Source organism: Ptychodera flava, chromosome 11 (assembly GCF_041260155.1).
Source record: "Ptychodera flava strain L36383 chromosome 11, AS_Pfla_20210202, whole genome shotgun sequence".
In the NCBI taxonomy this organism is placed as follows: domain Eukaryota; kingdom Metazoa; phylum Hemichordata; class Enteropneusta; family Ptychoderidae; genus Ptychodera; species Ptychodera flava.
This window is the reverse complement of record NC_091938.1, coordinates 31,385,926-31,406,350: the sequence shown is the minus strand read 5'-3', so window position 1 is coordinate 31,406,350 and position 20,425 is coordinate 31,385,926. Positions and strand designations below refer to the sequence as shown.

The 20,425-nt window shown below is 35.6% G+C and overlaps 1 protein-coding gene across 1 annotated transcript in view; it reads left to right on the top strand.

Annotated features, from left to right (window-relative positions):
- The window catches only part of LOC139144098 (adhesion G protein-coupled receptor L4-like), a 44,949-nt gene extending 29,002 nt beyond the window's left edge, over nt 1–15,947 (top strand). Inside the window, exons 13-27 of the mRNA XM_070714771.1 lie at nt 4,368–4,517; nt 5,179–5,248; nt 6,799–6,952; nt 7,472–7,521; nt 7,990–8,110; nt 9,017–9,114; nt 9,520–9,619; nt 10,244–10,371; nt 10,643–10,735; nt 11,427–11,493; nt 12,278–12,363; nt 12,663–12,789; nt 13,341–13,382; nt 13,668–13,880; nt 14,718–15,947. Coding sequence (XP_070570872.1) covers nt 4,368–4,517; nt 5,179–5,248; nt 6,799–6,952; nt 7,472–7,521; nt 7,990–8,110; nt 9,017–9,114; nt 9,520–9,619; nt 10,244–10,371; nt 10,643–10,735; nt 11,427–11,493; nt 12,278–12,363; nt 12,663–12,789; nt 13,341–13,382; nt 13,668–13,880; nt 14,718–14,780 — 1,562 coding nt within the window. The 3' untranslated portion in view covers nt 14,781–15,947. The remainder of the gene's footprint in view (nt 1–4,367; nt 4,518–5,178; nt 5,249–6,798; nt 6,953–7,471; nt 7,522–7,989; nt 8,111–9,016; nt 9,115–9,519; nt 9,620–10,243; nt 10,372–10,642; nt 10,736–11,426; nt 11,494–12,277; nt 12,364–12,662; nt 12,790–13,340; nt 13,383–13,667; nt 13,881–14,717) is intronic.
- The last annotated feature ends 4,478 nt before the right edge of the window (nt 15,948–20,425 follow it).

Below are 20,425 nucleotides of genomic sequence, written 5' to 3'. Positions count from 1 at the left end.
GACGAAATGTACAAAACCACCTGAAGTTTGTTAATTGTTTCATGGAGATTTTCTGAAAATGGTTAAAGTAATAAGTTTAAATGTCAGAGGATTGGGGGAAGGGAGGAAGCGTAGGAGGGTTTTTGACTGGCTGAAAGAGGCGCAATATAATATTATTATGATCCAGGAGGCGCACTCAACCCATGAGGATGAGAAAAGATGGTCAAAATTTCTCCCAGGCCATTATATCTTCTCCCATGGCACCTCTAGTAGCCGTGGAGTTGTTACTATTATTAGAAACCTAGATTTTACTATCAATGAAGTTAGCCGTGATTCAGAAGGAAGAATTATTATTATTTCTATTGATATCAATAACAAGCCCTTTCTCCTTGTAAATACTTATGGACCAAATTTTGAGAACTCTCATGCCAGCTTTTTGGAAAATTTATTCATCATGCTAAAGGATCTTCATCTAGATCCAGAACGTGAGATAATCTGGGGTGGAGATCACAATTTTGTCCAAAATCCTGAGCTTGATAGGTCAGGGTTAAAATCAAGAATGTGGAATAATTCCGCTAATATTTTTAGAGATATTTTGTTGGAGTTTGATCTAATTGATATATGGAGAACCAGAAACCCCTGTGTGAAACGTTATACATGGCGTCGATTACGTCCTTCCTTGACTCAGAGTAGATTGGATTACTTTTTAGTGAGTGGCTCTCTACAAACAACAGTGAATTATTGTGATATCATACCAAATGTGTTATCAGACCATAGTGCAATCACTATTTCTATTACAGATAATCGGTGTCGACTGGGAACCTCTCTTTGGAAATTTACAATAGTTTACTTTATGATTCTGAGTATATTAGACTTGTCAGCAGTAGTATTCAACAATGGGTGAATGAGTATCACAATCCAGATGATAAGCAAGGGGCTTGGGAATATATCAAGTTTAAAATTAGGACACCACAATTCGGTTTTCAAAAAGAAAAGCTACAGAACGGAGAGAGTTAATTGGCTCTTTGGAATCTAAACTTAGGGATATTGACATTGAGATTTGTAATAATAACTCAAATGACTTGCCTGCTAAATTGGAAACTGTTCAAGAAGCCCTAAAAATAGAATATGACTATATTGCAGAGGGTGCTTTCATCCGTTCATGTGCTGATTGGTATGAATTTGGAGAAAAGAATTCCAAATATTTTTTGGGACTCGAACGTTATAATGCCAAAAATCACTTATAACTCAGCTTTTTGTTTCTTCTGACAATGTGCTGACATCCTCTAATAATTTGCTGGCATCCTCTGCAGAAATCCAAACTCATATTTTTAGCATTTACTGTAGGCTCTACACTACTCGACTTCAGGAACGGGGTGAGTCAATAGGAGATGCTGTTTTTGTCAGAGAACATATTCCTAGTCTTAAAACCAGTGATAAGCTATTATGTGAAGGTCCAATTACTTTAAAAGAGGCCACTCTGGCTCTGCAAAATATGAACAAAAACAAGACGCCTGGAAACGATGGTTTAACAGTCGAATTTTATCAAACTTTCTGGAGTCAACTCGGACAGTACGTAATAAATTCTATAAATGAAGCTTATGAAAAAGAGCAATTGTCAACAAGTCAATCACAAGGGGTCATTACTTTAGTTGAAAAAAAAGGGAAAGACAAGAGATATATTTCTAATTGGCGTCCTATTACATTATTGAATACTGACTATAAAATAGCAGCTAGATGTATTGCCAATAGGATGGATAAAGTGCTAGATAGTATTATCAGCATGGCTCAAACAGCTTTTGTAAAAAATAGAACAATTGGTCAATGTATTCGTTTAATTGATGGTATTATGAACTTTACTAAAGACACAGATATTGAAGGTATTCTCTTGGCAATTGATTTTCAAAAAGCTTTTGATAGCCTCGAATGGGAATTTATGTTTAAATCCCTCGAAATTTTTAATTTTGGCCCTTCACTTATGAAGTGGGTATATACCTTCTATAAAAATCCGTCTAGCTGTGTTATGAATAGGGGTCTTTCTACAAGATATTTCAATTTAACTAGGGGAGTTAGACAAGGGGACCCACTCTCTCCAATTCTTTTTATTATTTCTTTGGACCTTCTTTGGTAAAAATGCAATATGACGATAACATTCATGGTATTTTAGTAGAGAACCAAGAAATTAAGAGCTCAGCGTATGCGGATGATTTAACATGTTTTCTCAGTGACGTACAGTCAGCGAAATAACCTCCTTTGTCTCCTCACAAAGTTTTCTGTGATTTCTGGTTTACATGTGAATCTTGATAAAACTGAAGCACTGTGGTTAGGAAAATCAAAGCATTGTAAGGATAGACCGTTCGGGGTGAAATGGCCTATGTCGCCTATTAAGATTGTGGGTGTTTTTTTCTCTTATAATACTGTAGCTGCATATAAAATGAATTTGAGTGCACCATTTGAAGGGTTATCAAATGTTCTAAGCTGTTGGAAAGGACGTTCCCTTTCTCTAATTGGTAGGTTGCAAATTGTAAAGACCCTTGTTATTCCAAAGTTTGTCTACATTTTCTCTCACATCAATGTTGATCAGAGAGATTTAAGAATTTTAAATTCTAAAATCTATTCCTTTATATGGAAGGGTCACGATAGAGTAGCACGTGACACTATGATAGGTGACATAGGCCAAGGTGGACTCAGAATGTTGGATATAGTTGCTCTGCAAAAGGCTTTAAAAGTGACCTGGGTCAAACACTATCTTTTCTCACGTTTCCATCCTTGGAAATTGGTCTTTGATTACTATTTGAAACCAGTTGGTGGACCTTTTATCTTTAAGTGCACTTACTCACTAAAGGCACTTGGTGTAAAATGTCCTCCTTTTTTGAAAGAAATATTACAATTATGGAATTCCTTTTCACAAATTGATTTACCCCACCTTTTGAAATAATATGGAATAACAAAAATATTTTGATTAATGGGAAAAGTATATTTTTAAATGACTTCTACAAACTTGGAATTCTCTATATCGCAGATATTTTTACCTCTGAAGGCAATTTTAAAGACTGGAATTTCTTTAGAAATCTTGGGATAAACAAAATTAACTTTTTACAGTGGCAAGGGCTAATATCTGCTATACCTAAATACCTGAAAATTCATCAAGCAGTTTGTGTGCGACCTGAAAATGCTGTTATGGTACATGGTCAGAATTTGTCGCTTTCACTTAGAAAATCTTCTTCAAAATTGCTTCGAGATATGATATCTGATTCTTATTTTGTCAGTCCAAGAAGTCAATTTTTCTTTATCAGAATTTTCCAAGAGGATTTAGATTGGAAGTTTATATACAAATGCCTTTCAAAGTAACTATCTGTAGTACACTTCGTGATTTTCAATGGAGACTTAACCACAACATTATTTATACAAATGTATCGCTTTTTAAAATGAAGTCCCATTTAGTAAGTTCAGACCTATGCACTTTTTGTCAATTAGTCCCTGAGACAATTGTTCACTTGTTTGTGGAATGTGACATTGTTAAAAGTGTATGGAATGATATGTGCAAATTATGGCACACAACTTTATATTGTCCAAACAATCCAACACAAAGACAGATTATTTTGGGTGAAAAAAATTGGTCAGATTTACTCAATAACATAGTACTGGTGTACAAAAAGTATATTTATGACTGTAAACTTAAAAAAGAAGCACCAACGTTTCAGATATTGAGAATTAAAGTCAGACATATTCAAAGACTAGAATTTTTTATTTCAAAAAGAAAGAACACAGTGTCTATTTATAAAGACAAATGGAAGGAATTTGCCGCATAGTTCCTCCTATCTCTCTGAAAATGAAACCAGCTCTGTACAATGAATGTATCCATTTTCAATATTGTCCTTGCAGTATCTGTAGTTTTTTCTTTTTTGCCTTTGGTTTAGACTTTTGTAACAGTCTTTGCCAGTCTTTGTCTTTGTTATTGATAAAATAAAATAAAAAATATTATAAAAAAAAAAAAAAAAAAAAACCACCTGAAGTTTCATGAAATTTTTAAGTGCAATGAATTCTAACACGTTTTTAGCGCTATCAGAGAAAAGACTATACACCATGACCGTACATAGATGAATAACAATCGGTGTGTCGTATATATGCTATTATAACTGGTACTTTGTCCATGTTCCTGTTACGTAATTGATTGTCATCATGACCTTTATTGTCCATGGAGTTTCAATAGTAATACATAAACAAACAAACAAACAAAAATGAAGGTAAAATTTAGGACGGAACACTAAATAAAGTGTTGTTATAGACTTTATATCATCAACTCGGTTTCTTGACAACCCTACCCCTTTTCAGTTTTTATTTCCTCTTGGAAACTACCACGGTTAATATATTTTCTTATGGCACAGAGTATCAAGCGTATCTGTTATCTGCTGGCTACAATAGCATGGAAACATTGCAAGTGAAATATCGACAGAGTTCCAGAGTCGCTAGAAGTGTTGACTCGACATCTGTGAGCGATGCCGTTCTACCCTCGTTGAAATTAACAAACGATGCAGGTTAGTCTTTTGATAGTCAAATAAGATACTCAAAGATTGAGGTAATTTAGGCAACGATGCTCCAAAATACGACCAAGATGTTTTGTAATAACTGCAAATTTTTCCCTATCAACTGCATATTTTAGCAATTTAATATTGTTGCGGGTGTGTAGTCGACTTCCATATTTATCTAGATATATTCACTATTACTGGCTTGTCGAAAAAGCCTTGCATCAATAAGTCACACTGGTACAGTTCAACGTTTGGTTTATTTAAAGTTTATTTTAGTTTAATTATAATTCAGCTGTCCGCAATAACAACAAATTTTCCAAACATTGAGAAAATTGCGTAAATACATATATATATATATATATATATATATATATATATATATATATATATATATATATATTTCTCACGAGGACAAATGTACACACACACATATATATGTATATATATATATATATATATATATATATATATATATATATATCATAGAAAAATTAATTTCTCACGAGGACAAATGTATACTTATACACACGCATATATATATATATATATATATATATATATATATATATATATATATATATATTCACAAGTTTATTGGGAATGCAGATTGTCACTTTAAAAATTGAGTCTCGGAGACAGTCTCAAATAGAACGGTTTCTTCTATTCTCAGGAATAGATGTGGTAATTGTGTATGTGTACCACAATTTTGGTGATCTACTGCCAGTTGGCGATGCACAGCAGTAAGTATCGAAATATGACAATCGCCCCGAAATGCCTAGTTCATCAAGACTTAGGCTTAGCGTCACGTCAATCTACAAAAATTTACGTGCGATGACTTTGCATATAATCACTTTTTTTTTTTTTTTTTTTTTTTTTTTTTTTTTTCAAAGTAAAAGCAGTCATAAATCTAGTGAAAAAGACGTGTAAGGTTATGCACATACGAATTGATCCATTCAACATTTCAAGAAAATAGAACTCCACTCTAGCTGGGTCAAAGTTTGTGAAATTTTCATGTTGTGTACTTTAAATACTGTTAACGAATAGACTATTTTGTTTTGCGACGATATTCTTACATTGTTAACAAGGTTAATTGTTAGGAAATATATTCTTGTATTACGTCATTATTACTACAGTGTCTTACTATAGATACTCTGATAGCATTCCTTCTAAGACTAAGCTTTGGGGCACACGCTTCCTATCACTGTTTATTTTACCAACCAGAGATTCCACCTGCTAAGACAATATGTCTAAAACATCATGTGTCTTTCTCATGACTCATAGACACTTTTCCCGCCAAAAGTGCGTATAAGTTTATCTATGGGAACCTCGCCTTCCCTAATCAGAGACATTTCCACCCTCAACAGAGGCACTTCACGTCACTGGACTCTATTCATGGTCTCTCACCCAAGTGTTATGCTTCACTGTATTAGCCACTGTCTATTATGTTAGTATAGAATAAAGTACCGGTAGTCATATATAGTATTAGACGACTTCGTCTCCCGACTGCTTTCTCAGACCTGGTCATATTCCACACAGTAATTTCGATTTTGCTTAACGTGATGAGGGAACCTCACGGTTGGTTCCAAAACACCGTTAAGACGAATCACTCGAACATAAAACCGGTTTTACCGGGGACCCAGATTACATGACAACGGTCAAAGCACGGTGTCTCGCCATGTTTCCCTGTTATCATGAAACCTCATTGATCGACTCACTATATCGTATATCTCTATCAAAGGTAGAAACGATATGTGACGTAGCCTTCATTACCTTTATACTAAACTGTAAACTCTCTGCTTTTTGAGAGGATATGAACGTCATCTTTGAAGATAAATATGGCTTTAAGCGTTTAACTACAACGCCACCTTAAAACATAGGCTTGTGTAACCCGTTTCAAAAATCTTCCCCATCGGTCTCATTGAAATGTACCTGCGTTGTAATCACATTAATCGAAGAAATTTATGAAGCACTTTCCATATGTCGGGGGCACCTGCTCAATATTGATTGTATCGAGGTCAAATCAGCGGAGTAAGTTACAGGTTAATAAATTTAAAAGAATAGTTCCTTAAAAAGCTGCGCAAGTGAGCGGTTTATGTAAATTTCGAATTCTACGAATACGCAATCATGTTGTGAACAACAAGTTCTTTGAGAATAGCAACCGCCAATGTGATTATACTCTCGACATAACGATGCGGCCGTAGGCACAAGATGTTAACAACCAGAATTTATTATAGCGATCGTTCGTTTAGAAAGTCTACCCCTCCGTTCTTAATTTTTTCCGTTCAACCAGAGACGAATCAAGACAATGGGTTAAATCGATCACAGCGTTGAAACGCGTGAGGAAAGTGAATTCGCCAGTGGTATCAGTTATGCTATATACAGACGCTGGTTCTACTAAGAAAATGGCTTCATTGACGTTGACTTCAAAGATAATCCATAAAGAGGTAATTTATTATTACATTTTGGCGTACAAACGATATATATTACATACATACATACATACATACATACATACATACATACATACATACATACATACATAAGTACGCGGTTACATCATTTTATTTATTTATTTATTTATTTATTTATTTATTTATTTATTTATTTATTTATTTATTTATTTATTTATTTATTTATTTATTTATTTGACGCTTCAACAGGCCCAAAGGCCCAATAACAGACTCCAAGAAAATTAATACAAACAAACAAACCAAAGATGAATCAAGACAATGGGTTAAGTCGATCACAGCGTTGAAACGCTTTGCAATAAGTATATGTATATATATATATATATATATATATATATATATATATATATATATATATATATATATATATATATATATATATATATATATTAAAATGATATCAAGGAATTGCGTTAATTCTTCATTCAGTTTTCTTACAATCACCTATACAAGTGTCCAGCTTAAAGATATCTCAACTCTTCTTTTCTATCGTAGGTTGGCTATGATGCGGAGTGTGTTAGTATGACATACGGAAACCGGAGAGGGTATGTTTTCAGAGATTTTTATTTGCAGTCACAATCTTATATTTTGATTGTTTTACATGAAAATTTCAAGGTGCAAAACAAGTTGTTTTGGGTCGTAATATTTTGCAAGTATCGATATTGATTTGTTTTACGAATTGAGTTTAGGGTTAACAACATTGTCTCGTAAATGTAAAGACGATACGTCACACTCTATGAAATGCACGACAAACCACATTAGATTCCCGGTTGCCTTGACATAAATTAGCCGTTTCTCCAATTTCAAAGTTTGTGGACTTCTCTCTTACGCATGTAAACATATAACTCTCCAAAACCATTGTATAAAATGTTGCCGCGCCTCACGAAAGCACCGTCCCCCATCCAAGTTCATTCTTCAAAGGTCTAGGCGTTGGGGTTCCCTCGTCAAAGTTTGACAATGTGTAATCTCTTGCGAGCGTTTTATTCATCTCCGGAGATTTCATCTGTTCGCAGCATATGGGAAACAGAACCTTGCAAGCTTATTTCCTCACAATCAGACAAAAGTTTCACATCGTGTGAATGCAAAGAAGTGGGAAATTACGCAGTGTTGATGACCATCGGCGAAAAGCCTGTGGTAAGTTGTATTTCGCCTTACTTTTAGGAATGTAACAGTCGAGATGTGTGGCAGTCAGTACTGCTCACTTCAAATATATGTTATTACATGTCCCGTACACCGAACGTCGTGATGACTATGAGGCCCATGACGTCATCGACGCGTTACGTTGAATCCTATGGAGCGCGCGACATTAGATATACGAGATTGTAATATCATATGTATTGTTGGTGCGGGAGAAAATGTTGACGACGTTAACCCTGAGTAACTTCACAAGGCGTGGTGAAAACCAGTCTGTCTGTTCTGTGCTATTTTGTGTCTTTGTTTATGAATGGTGTATTACGAATTTTGACCTAGTGTCATGGTTTACGGATGGCTATGATTGGGATTATTTTACAAGTATTTCCTCCCCTTCTTCCCTCCTTCAGTGCTTTGTCGATCGTATTTCAGGAAGTATGCTTCTCGAAAGTGAAAGACTGACACTTTTAACCAAACTTTTCGAAATGAAAGTTTCAACCATTGTAATACCAAATCACAATAAAAATTTGGAGTAACCATGCAAATTTTGGAACTAGCGAAACAAATTGCCCAACATTTAGCGATATTTCAAATTCAAAATGGCCGTCATCCCTGTGCTAACTCTATGTCGAAAGTTAACTATTGGATTTTCGAATCCTGGAGGGTGAAAGTTTTTACTTTCTCCAAGAGCTTTTAAGTTAGCCCCCACAAGTGGTAGATCAGAAAAGAATTGTAGAAATTTGAGAGTCCAAATATCTGTCCTCGAAGCGCATCCTACCTTAAGTTCATGATTTTTGTGCAATATCCATGCAAGACTAGTTTCACTTTAGTTTCTTTTTTCATCCATTCATTCATTCATTCGTTCATTCATTCATTCATCCATTCGTTCTTTCGTTAACTCATTTTCAGCCATTCTACATCGCCGCTCGAAGAGTAATATCTATCATTTGTAACGGACTCTCGGTTTTGCTATTGTTGATATCGTTTATTCTTGCAACTCTATCAAGGTAAATATTAAACTTTTTAATCATACGCTTGATCCCTTACACGATGCGTTTGGATGGCCTTACTTTATGTAATGCAAAGGAATTCTGCTCACGCGAGGAAGTACGGATTCTAGTGTGTAGGGACGCGGCCTAATGTTACCTTTCACAATCTACGGTACATCAGATTATCTGGCGTCATGGCATTTCCTTGTCTCTCAAAAATGCCGCAGTTTGAGACGAGGAAGAAAATGACATACGGCGAGATGGATGGAGGGGATGCATCATAAAGATATTGGACTTTCAAAAACGGAAAGGCATTGTACATTTAAACAGGAGGCGATGGCTGACTGACTGAAGGATTGATTCACATAGTACGAATACCTACTTGGTGCCAAATTTACATGTATTTATGCTTTTGTCTTTCAGGATAAGTACGGACAGATATAATTTGCTGAAAGTTTCCATCATTTCGTTCCTCCCCCTGCCAGTTGTGACCATTGTAAGCCTTGTCGTTGACGACAACTCGGTATGTCGATTTACTACAATCTTTGCTTTCCTTTGCTGAGATCATCGACTGAAGTGATGACTAACATGATAAGCGATCGCTCGTGTCTGTCATCAGTCTGCCGGTTTTTGACAATTAATATCTCGTCGATTAAGCCTAGCTACTAGCATTGAATATCATCGACTAATTTCTGTCATAAGGTATTAAGTTCACAATTACTGCCTTTTGATAAAAGCATGAGTCTTCTTGATAAAAGTCGTGCTTCTATTTGCTCTTATGCTTGCCTGTGAAAGCGGCAGCAGAAGTGTAACATAAGTGAGAGCGCCGCCACTGTGTGGAGTGTGATACTCATAGTTACATGACTCAATGGAAAGACGATGTCTGGCCATCACACAGGTCACAATATTTTACATCAGTAATTGTGCAGAAATTGCAAAAATATATGACAATTGTGTAATAATTTTTTTCTCACGATAATAATCATACACGAAATGAAGCTATTGTGTGAGTTTTACACCTGTAATTGTCATCTAATCATAGCGCCGGGGGCTGTGACCAAGTTAAAATTATAAAAGGCAAAGAAGATTGTTGTACTATGTGTGCCCTTCTACGGTGTTCTAACTTGACGAGTTTATCCCTCTTCAGCCAGCATGCCCAACCATTGCGATAACACTCCAAGTGGCACAAGTCGTCAATATCGCATGGATTATGAATCTATCCATTGAGATCTTCCTCCGACTGTCAAAGTACATCCATACCAGTAGTTCTGCGAAGTAAGTGCACCGTTACAGAAAGTCTGTCTTAGAAAAGAAATAAAAAAACTCTAAATATCTTATATTTACCTACTTTGTGAAATGATAGATCTGAAACTAAAGAAGATCAGTTTAACTAACAGAAGGAACATGAGAAACTATAGCTAAGAATATCTAACAACGATAAAGATGAAAAATTTGCTTGCTGGCTGGAACTTACAAAGGGCCACAACAATATTTACACAGAGATTTCAGTACACATTCAATCGACATTTGATTCTTTTTTATCAAGGTTTGCTTTTGCATGCTGTGGATGGATCCTGCCAGCGATAATCGCGGCATGGCTGACTATGGATATCATTGAACCAAATAGTGATGACGTAAGGTAAATATAAATCGTACATAATTCTGTCGAAAAAACCGACAAATCGACTGGAAGCATATAGCTGAATATTGATACAATGACTTCACTGAATAGACCAGACTTCCCTGCGTTGTACCCGCATTAACTGATTCGTCAATTAAATTTGTTTAGTACAAGGATGTGCACTGTTCCTTCGTTATATCAGTGTCAAATGATAACCAAACCGAAGGCAATAAGTGCGTGCGAATACAATATATTGTATGTAAACTTTATGTAAATTGTAAAGACAAATCAACGACAAAACGTATTATTCCAGGAATATGAACATTAAATTGTTGTTTTTGTCGCGAGTCTGTTTTTCCCCATAATGTTTCAATATGTTTCAGATGACTGAATCTGCCTAGGGTTCTTTTAAGTCTTTCTCAATATTACATGTATGATGGATAGAAACAATTAAACACTTTCTATATTTTCTGAGACAACCGCACGGAAAGAGAGACAAAATTCAAAATTTCGAAGCATGCTGCGCAACAAATTCGTTTTAGGAAATTTAACCGTAAGGGACAAGAATCTCAAAATGTAGCAACAACACTTGCAAATGAACGAAAACTTGTTCTGTCATCCTTGTTCATTTCAATAATGGGCAAGATTTCCTTAATAATTCGGCATGTGTTGACATACCCTTTTTAAAATTACGAAATAACATTCACAGTTGCTGGAACCGACTCGATCACACGGTTATCACAGCTGTCGGCGCCATCAACGTTATAATGATTCTGGTATGTATTGCTAATAATACGTTGCATGCACGGTTGGCTAGTTGACGGCGGCTTGCTTATAGAGAATCACTGGATCGATGCAATGCGGCTGCCTGGCTAGGCTGGGAGTGGTGGGCCTGAAGAACACGGCGCCATTGATGGAAAAAAAACATCATTTGGTGTGCGAATTCAATATATTTCGGAACCAGCAGTCGTACGTTGTGACTGTGGCATCGTTAATTTTGTTAAAGGCGATCGGCGCTCAGGCGCAGTCATATGTGTTTGTGTCCCCTCCCTCGTTCTATCACAGGCAGCCATATTCAATGCCGAGCTGGCCAGCTTACACACTAGTCCGGGAAGTCACTAAACTTCAACTGTAGAACGCTCGGTATCTTTGCGTAACGTGATCTGTGACAGTTGCGCAAAATTAGACTTAGACTGTGTAGTTGATGAGACCTATAGTGAAATATATATCATTGTTTGTTTTGCATGCAACATCTGCGTTTAAGTTTCTACTTTTATAAAATGACATGATAAATGTTTAGATTTAGAGCTGTTTACATGCTGTGCTCGAGTACGTAAAGATATCTTTTGTATCCTTTAATATGTAAGCCCGGTCAATGTGCTTCGTCGTTACAATATATTTAATAACCGACATTAATTGTACTGTTTTTGTCATTTTGAAAACCCAGTACATTTTGACAGGGCCACCCAACTTGCCTTTTACCGTGTTCAATATGTATCTCAACAAATATTATTGAGCATTGATTTTAATAATAATTTGCATTTCACTATTTGACATTAGATAAGTGGTTTCTGCCTCGGATACACACACATTCTGTACAACAGAGAGAAAAATGTATATGAAACCGATGAGTGGCGGAAATTTTGGTAAGTTGTGAAAATTTAACACAGAATCTTACACTTGTCACTTTTAAGAAGCAGCTACGGCGTACCTTAGCAAGTACACTGTTCATGTACTTTATGTGATATAGGAAATCTAGCATCTCAAGTCAATAAGGTTGTGGCAAAGTAATCATTTATGATGCAAGAATATCCCAATATGAGCAAATGTTTGTGAGGAAAAGATTTTACTTTCACTGCACAGCGATCGAAATATGACCATCAACTATACAGCATCCATTCACATCGCTACCTTGACTCATCACTACTTCACATTTCCATCTTAGGGAGGAACTACGTTCTGTAATGCAGTTTCTGCTGGCAGACGTGACGTGTTGGATTGTTGGTACATATACCATTGTTACAGATGATCTCATCACTGGATACATATTCGCCCTGGCGTCGTTTGTGTTCGTAAGTACGATGGCCGTGTAATGAATTACTTAACTGTGTTAAATCAATTGTAGAAATGTTTTCTTTGCAATTGACGCAGCGTATGACGCTTGCAGTAAACAATGTTCGACACATGCTATCGAAGTACTTTGAACGTGTTTTATTTCAACTACAACTTAAATAATAAAGATGAGTTGGGTGAAAGGGTCGTAAAATATGGGACTGTCTTCTTCTGCTATGTTCACGGAGACAGCACATAATTTAGAAATTGTTATTTAATGTTTGCAAGTTGCTTTACTGTTCGTCAAAAAATGTCTTAGTAAACGATAAACTGTGCCGCTATTCATACCAGACTGTGAATTCAAAATGCCAAGACAGATTAGTCCCGTTACACGCAATGTCGCCGAGAAAAAAAAATTGACATAAACTCATCACTTTGCAGTTCATAGACATACTGCTAGCTTTCAGTAATTCTGCTTTAAAGTTACATTACTAGGCTTTCATTTTGCGCATACGATAAAGATTACGCAAATGTACATTTCAATAACGTTTTCCTTTCTTTTGTTACTCAGGCATCGGATGTGTTTCTGTCAGCATGTGCAACTAATGCTGAGGTACGTATATGAGAAAAACAATCCCATTTGAATACCACGTCAAGTTGCGTGTACGTTTGTACCCATAACGTGGTTGATTTATGTTCAGATTATGGGATACACCAGTCAAACACAAGTGTGATTATGAAATGCCTGAAGCAGTGCGAAAAAAATTGTCAAGGAGCGTTAACAAATGATTAGCGACTTTTTCAATTGAATAGTAATTTACAAATAATATAGATATCATCGTCTTTTATTTATCACTTCGAACAATTCATGTATGCAACATCTTTGTATGGACAACAGATGATACGTGCTATTGGAATACAGTATGAAGGGGATGAGGATTACAAGGCTGCCCTGATTGAAGTGAAGAAAACAGAGCATGCGCGATTTGATGCCCGTCGAAGCATCAGAAGTCGGGTGCAGAAACAAGTGGCAGAAATTACCCAGTTGAAAAAAGCTGAGCAAAAGAAGAAAAAATTGAAATCTGATGGTATCGTGACAATGTTTGCCATGGTATGTAATATATTTTGATTTCAATGTTTGATCGGCTTGTTATTTGAAAGACTGACAGACTGACCAACCGAATAACTCACTCACCCACTCACTCACTTACTTACTTACTTACTTACTTACTTACTTACATTCTTACTTACTTACTTACTTACTTACTTACTTACTTACTTACTTACTTACTTATATACTTACTTATAATACTAACTCCTTAATTAATTAATTAAATTATTAATTAATGATTAATTAATTAATTAATTAATTAATTAATTACTCACTTACTTACTTACTTACATATTACTTACTTAGTCTTACTTACCCATTACAATAAACTATATTAAGTATTATTAAGTACTGTGATTCTTATTATTCAACTATATCAAACGACATTATTCGTTGAATAGAACGAAAATTTTGTTTGAGCAAGCGCTTGTTAAATTGCTATATATTTGCAATAGATATATAATTTTAATTTTCATAAAATACTATTTATATTTAGCACTGATAGCGCATCTTACACTGATTCTGCAGATAAACCTTTGAATGTTTGAGTTTAAACAGCAATTGATACTCTCACTTGGTATTTGTGAACATAAGGGTATATGTGATTTAAGGATTAATAAACTTAAAATACAAAGTTTTCTGCATACAACAGCCAATAAGCATTCAATCACTTAGCAACAAAAAGCCTTTTCAATGCATTAAAACGCTGTCGCCAAAGCTAGTGTCCTCGATATAACAGAAATACGTGATTTCTATGCACAGCTCGGGACTTCCGAACAACTTCTAGTTAAATCGATATTACGACTTTTAATGCATTTTTTATGGTTCCGCTTTTAGGCAAGCAATCAAGGGAAGAATAAAGTTGTGCCTGCTGAGTTTGAAGAAGACTTTTCCATTTAGGAAACTTGAACGGAGTGACATAGACCGAAGCACGGTTTTCCAGTAACATTAACTGTAAACGCAGGTCTTTGGTCACGGATCGCTGATCTCTATCGAAAGTTAACTATATTAGTGCTTACGCTGTTCTTGTTTAGTTATTTCGTTTCAATTTGATGGCGGGTTTTTATTTTCGTTATTGTTGCAGTAGTAAGCTTAAGTTCATTTCCCACTAGCGAAGGCAATGTGACAAATCGATCTTTGATTATTTTGAAGCACATATGTTTGTTTACATTTTTTTCTGTTTATGTCATTGCTAAATATTTACGTAATTATGCAAATTTCAACATCTCGATGATTTATAGATCTTAGGGAAAACGCCACTTTTCAAATGTTCTTCTGACATATCAGCCAACAATATTATTGTAAATTAAATTACCCACTTATGTAAAATTGTATATGTACAGAATGCAATTGAAAATATTTACTCACCTAGAACGGTAAAGCAAAGTGTCGCATTCTTCTCAATGTCCAGTGCATTAATAAGATTACGATTTTAGACATACAATAAGACACTTTGATTCACTATTATAGCATTTTGTTCATTTTATTTAGCATTTTACTTAGCCTAAACATTGTCTGTGTAAGCTGCTGCGCAAGTTAATATGTCACTTCACAATCTATAAATATACCATTTTGATATTCAAATAGTTAATTCGTGAGTCCATTTCGTGCACTATTAAAAACTGAAGAACATGATCTGGAAGAACACTTTGTTCGAAATTAACGTCGCGAGACCAAGCTTTCCATTTGCAAAAGATGACTCGCAAAAAATTTACTCACCCATTTACAGGACTATTGATCAAGTATGCATCCTTGGCGGTTATCGCCCAATATCTCCGGGCCATAGTTGTATCAGCGAGAGTGTTATTTGGCCTGCATCACACACGAGACGATGTCGGGTTTCTGACACAGCACAAACGACATGGAACAAAAACGCCTTTTCGAGTGCCATTAGAATGTCATTAGTTGAAGTCTAAGAGAATGTTTGCTCGATCAAGCGATCATTTTGTGTACGATTGATAACAAGTTGAATTACCGCATTTCTGTTACACTAAATATTGATTGCACATGTATGGCCAAATTACTTTTTACAAATTTATGCACAAATAAAAATAATTTATTGACACCAAACTCTATTGCTTGTCTTTAATTTTATAGACCAAGTTTCTCTAAATCTTACCATATTCGAATTCAGTAATACTCGAGAAAAAAGAAGCTGACTGCTATTTTAAAGGTCTTGAGTTCAGGGAGCTATACCCTCATGGCATTGTCATTATACACATAACACAATAATGCATAAACTTTGAAATCTTTCAAAATCAATTCTTTGCTTTTTTTTGTTAGGTTTTGCTGTAAATATTCGTTCTGCCGCATTCCACCAAAGGATGCCCATTCAACTGAAAAGTCCAAGATTTGTCGTGAGTGAAATCAAAACTCACCAAGAGCAGCACCTCTCAGCTTTAGGTGTACGTAAAGTTCCAACCGTGTCGTGTAATCCTTGGAGAATGCATACAATGAATTAAATGCGTATCTTCAGTCTTCAAAAAGTGAGATATACTCTTAATTAGGGCATACAGATGTACAGCAGGGTGGATGCATTCTCGAATTTTGTGAGTTCTCAAAAATCAATGCGATATAAGACATCATTATTTTTTGTTTGAAAATAAATATTTGCATCTCGGTAAAACCGAGTCAATTCTATTTGGAACAAAAAGAAAGTTAAAAAATTCAAACGAACTACAGGTCAAGTGTTGTGGAACTGACATTGAGTCAAAGCGGCAAGTTGCATATTTAGGAGTAAAATTAGATCAGTCGCTGTCGGGTGATTCCATCGTAAATGATATTGTCAGTAATGTTCTAAAAAGTGAAATTTCTTTACAGAAATGCAAGGGATTTTAAACTTGATATAAAGAAGCTCCTTGTCTCGGCGCTGATTCAATGTCACTTCGATTATGCTTGTTCTGCATGGTACTCTGGGCTTACAAAACGATCTAAATCACGGCTACAAGTGGCTCAAAATAAAGTTATCAGATTTCTGTTGAATGTCCCGCCTAGAGTTCACATTGGGCCGGGCGAATTCCGTCAAGTAGGTATGTTGCCTGTTGAACAGAGAGTAAACCAACTTAAACTTAATCATATGCATAATATCTTCAATGACCATGCTCCCGATTACATGAGAAATCAAGCACAAAGACACATAAGCTGTTACAATACAAGAAATTGTGTTGCATCTTTCAAGATTCCAAGGGTAAAAGGTTGTGGCATTAATTCCTTTAATTATACAGGTTCCGTAATTTGGAATAGTTTACCTTTGTCACTAAGACAATGTGAGTCAATCAGTGTATTCAAAAAAAGAGTAAAAGACCACTTAATGTCAAGAATGTTTCTCTGATTTTAATGAATGATATATATCTATCTACACTTTTTAAAACATAATTGTCATGACATTTTCCCATGTATTCCAATAGATCAAGCAGAACAATTGCCGTCTTGTCAAAATCAAATCCGTCATTTTGTTTTTTGTTTTTTTAACATCGAGGACCACAATGGAAATAAGCATCAATTGCTTTCTTGTGTTATCCTCGGCAGTAATGTGAAATGTACATTTTATATATTTTATTTTAATTGCCAAATAAATTCAATTCAATTCAATTCAATTCAATGTAAATTACAGGTTTAAATACGCCAATAATCTTTGATAGTTGTCGTCTTTTGCTAAACATAACAAGGTTTTCAAAGCCAGCTCCCCATTCAACAGACAATGAAAACATCAGTTCAAAATTCAGCTCGGAGTGACGGAACCTCTGTGATGATCCAGGGAATGGTAGTCAGTTGTTACTAAAAATAGAGTATCCTCCATCAACTACAGCAAAAGGTATGCTATCCCGCTCGAAATTACACGTCGAGGGACTTGACCTTCTAGTGCACTCATCGGATAAATTTTCAGGCTATTTATTCGACGCCATAATGATAACCTGTAACATTTAAAAGAAATTAATTTGCACAAGTATGCCGATTACCGATGATGAATATCTCAGCCTAGGCCTTTGATGTCCTGCGAAATCCTGGGTATTTCGTCACGTGGGACAACCACGTGCCTCTGTATTTCACAGATTTTTATCCACTTGTAAACAACGTCTCTTTGCTGACGGGAAATGACGTTTTCTATTTCATTGCGGTTTTTATTCAAGAATTCACACAATGTTGAAGGCTCGAGTAAGATTTCAGATTTTTTTGTCCATACGTCATGGTATCACAGTTGATGTTATTTGATAAGAATTTGCAACGGCAACTGCGCATGCGTCACGCTGTTCACCTTCATCATTCTCCAATCAACACTAGTGCCAAATAATAGTTCGATGAAGTAAATGCGTGCGCCAACAAAGCTGCTTCCGGGCTGGGAATATTCATAAGCTTGCACTGCCAAGCAAACGTACAGTAAATTGAAATAAAACTAAGTGCATATAGATCTACAGATTTTAGGAAGCTGAGCTAAACTTTCTATCATTAAGAGAGGTTGAAAATGTGTGACTATTGTCAAATTATTATAGTCTACAAATTCATCACTCGTCAAATGTAGTCTAACACCTCTATGACGTAGGTCGAACGCGCATGCATTCATGTATAACGTCGTCGTTGAAAATAATGATAAAGTAATTGGTTTTCTAATGACTATATTCATTTTAATCGACTTGTATGTAATTGCTCTGTATGGTAATGCGACTATCCCATTTTAAACGCCGGTGTCACATCAATTTTATGTTTGTCAAATTTCTCCTTTCGGTTGTTAATTAACGAATCATCGAAAGATATCCATCTCAACGTTTTAAACAAATACACTACAATGTCAATATTTCTTTATACAAAAATTAACGTCATTTATATCATTAAAGGTCAATCTTAAAAGGTCAGACGTAGTTTACGTGCACACACACTCGACTATAAAGTCAGTCTATCATGAAAATTAAATCAATTGTATTTCAGAGACATAACCTATACGGATAATTGTAACTCATTCGTCTTCGTAGCTTCTGAGCTTCCTCTCCAAAAAACTGAAAACAACTCGTTGCCTGCTAAATTGATGTTTTCAACAATTACATATATTTTGTAAAATATAGCTAATATATATGCTGCCTCGTAACAATACACCGCGTTGTTTCACTTGCAAAATGACCCACCATGACCCGAAACACAACTCGTTTCCGGAGCAACCAGCTGTTGATACTTAATAATTCATGAGGTACGATGCCATACTCAGAAACTGTTGAGAAACACCATGTTCCGAGAATGACACAAGACGGATTACCCCTTTTCTCAATTAAGAGTGAATTATTGGCTGTTAGCAATAAAACAGGCTTACAAACGAAGAGTATCTCGACCCAGTTTTATCTTAATTTTACCACCATGAATTAGTCATTAAGTCAGGTTTCTTGTAGTGTATAATGTATGAATGCATTTATGAATTCATTCAGCATGGAATATGATGTCGACACTAGTAAACGACGTTACCTTAGCGATGGTACCAATATTTTCCACTCAATTTACATAAATTGTTTCACAAATGCGAGGATATTTATTATATTTGTGCACGTTTAGACCAGGCTGTGGTGTGTGATCGTGAAATTGAATGTCGTGAAAAAAGCTCGGTTGTGCGTCCGAAAACACCCGCCGGACACTACACTGACGATATTGTGAATTATGCTACCCAAAATAATAAACTTATCAATGAATGACGAAAACAACGAAAGTGCAGCCAAAGACACAAAGCTAACAATGTAACATGATATGCGTCTTGTTGTTTGCTAACAGCCAATAAATTGACTCTAAATAGAGAAAAGACTGATTTCCCTAGTGTCATTCACGGAGCCCGACGTTTCTCAACAGATAATATCTATGACAGGACACACTTCAGAGATGTGTTATCGTTCTAGCTGATACTAGTCTAGGGGATCCAGAAGAGCATAAGCTCACTGCTATACTGTTCCATAGTCTTACTGTGTCGGAATGGGGTCTGGACTCCGTAGCACAGTAAAGAATGTTCAGTGTTTGAAAATACAGAGGAACATATTGAATCACAGGCTTCCCCAGAAAAGAAGTTATCATGCTTGTGTGGAGAAGATACAGACTTGAGACGTGACCGGTAATACCGAAGAGTCCCAGATTAATGAATGTCGGCTGACATCAAGGTTAAATGACATCAATATAATTTTGATGCTGCATTCTCAAGGGCAAATATTTCTATATTCTCTATGTAGGTGTATTTCTTTGGTTCCAACGACTTATTTTGGACTAACCAATGTTTAATTTTGTTAAGATTTTATATTGTATACTCGAAATGACCTCTAGTTATTTTCGCAAATTGTCGATGATTGTAAAGACTCGTCTTCGTATTTACTTCTCACGAGGACTGAAGATATTGCCAAGCTTGAAATACCTGTGACTTCCATGAAATATTAATGTACATTATACATACAGGTACATTAATGTACATTAATGAACCTGTATTTCGCAGAAACATAGACATACTTGACAATGACGGACCGTGTAAAATCTAATCTGAGCACATCAAAAGCAACAGCACGAAACCCGATAACGAATTATAAATT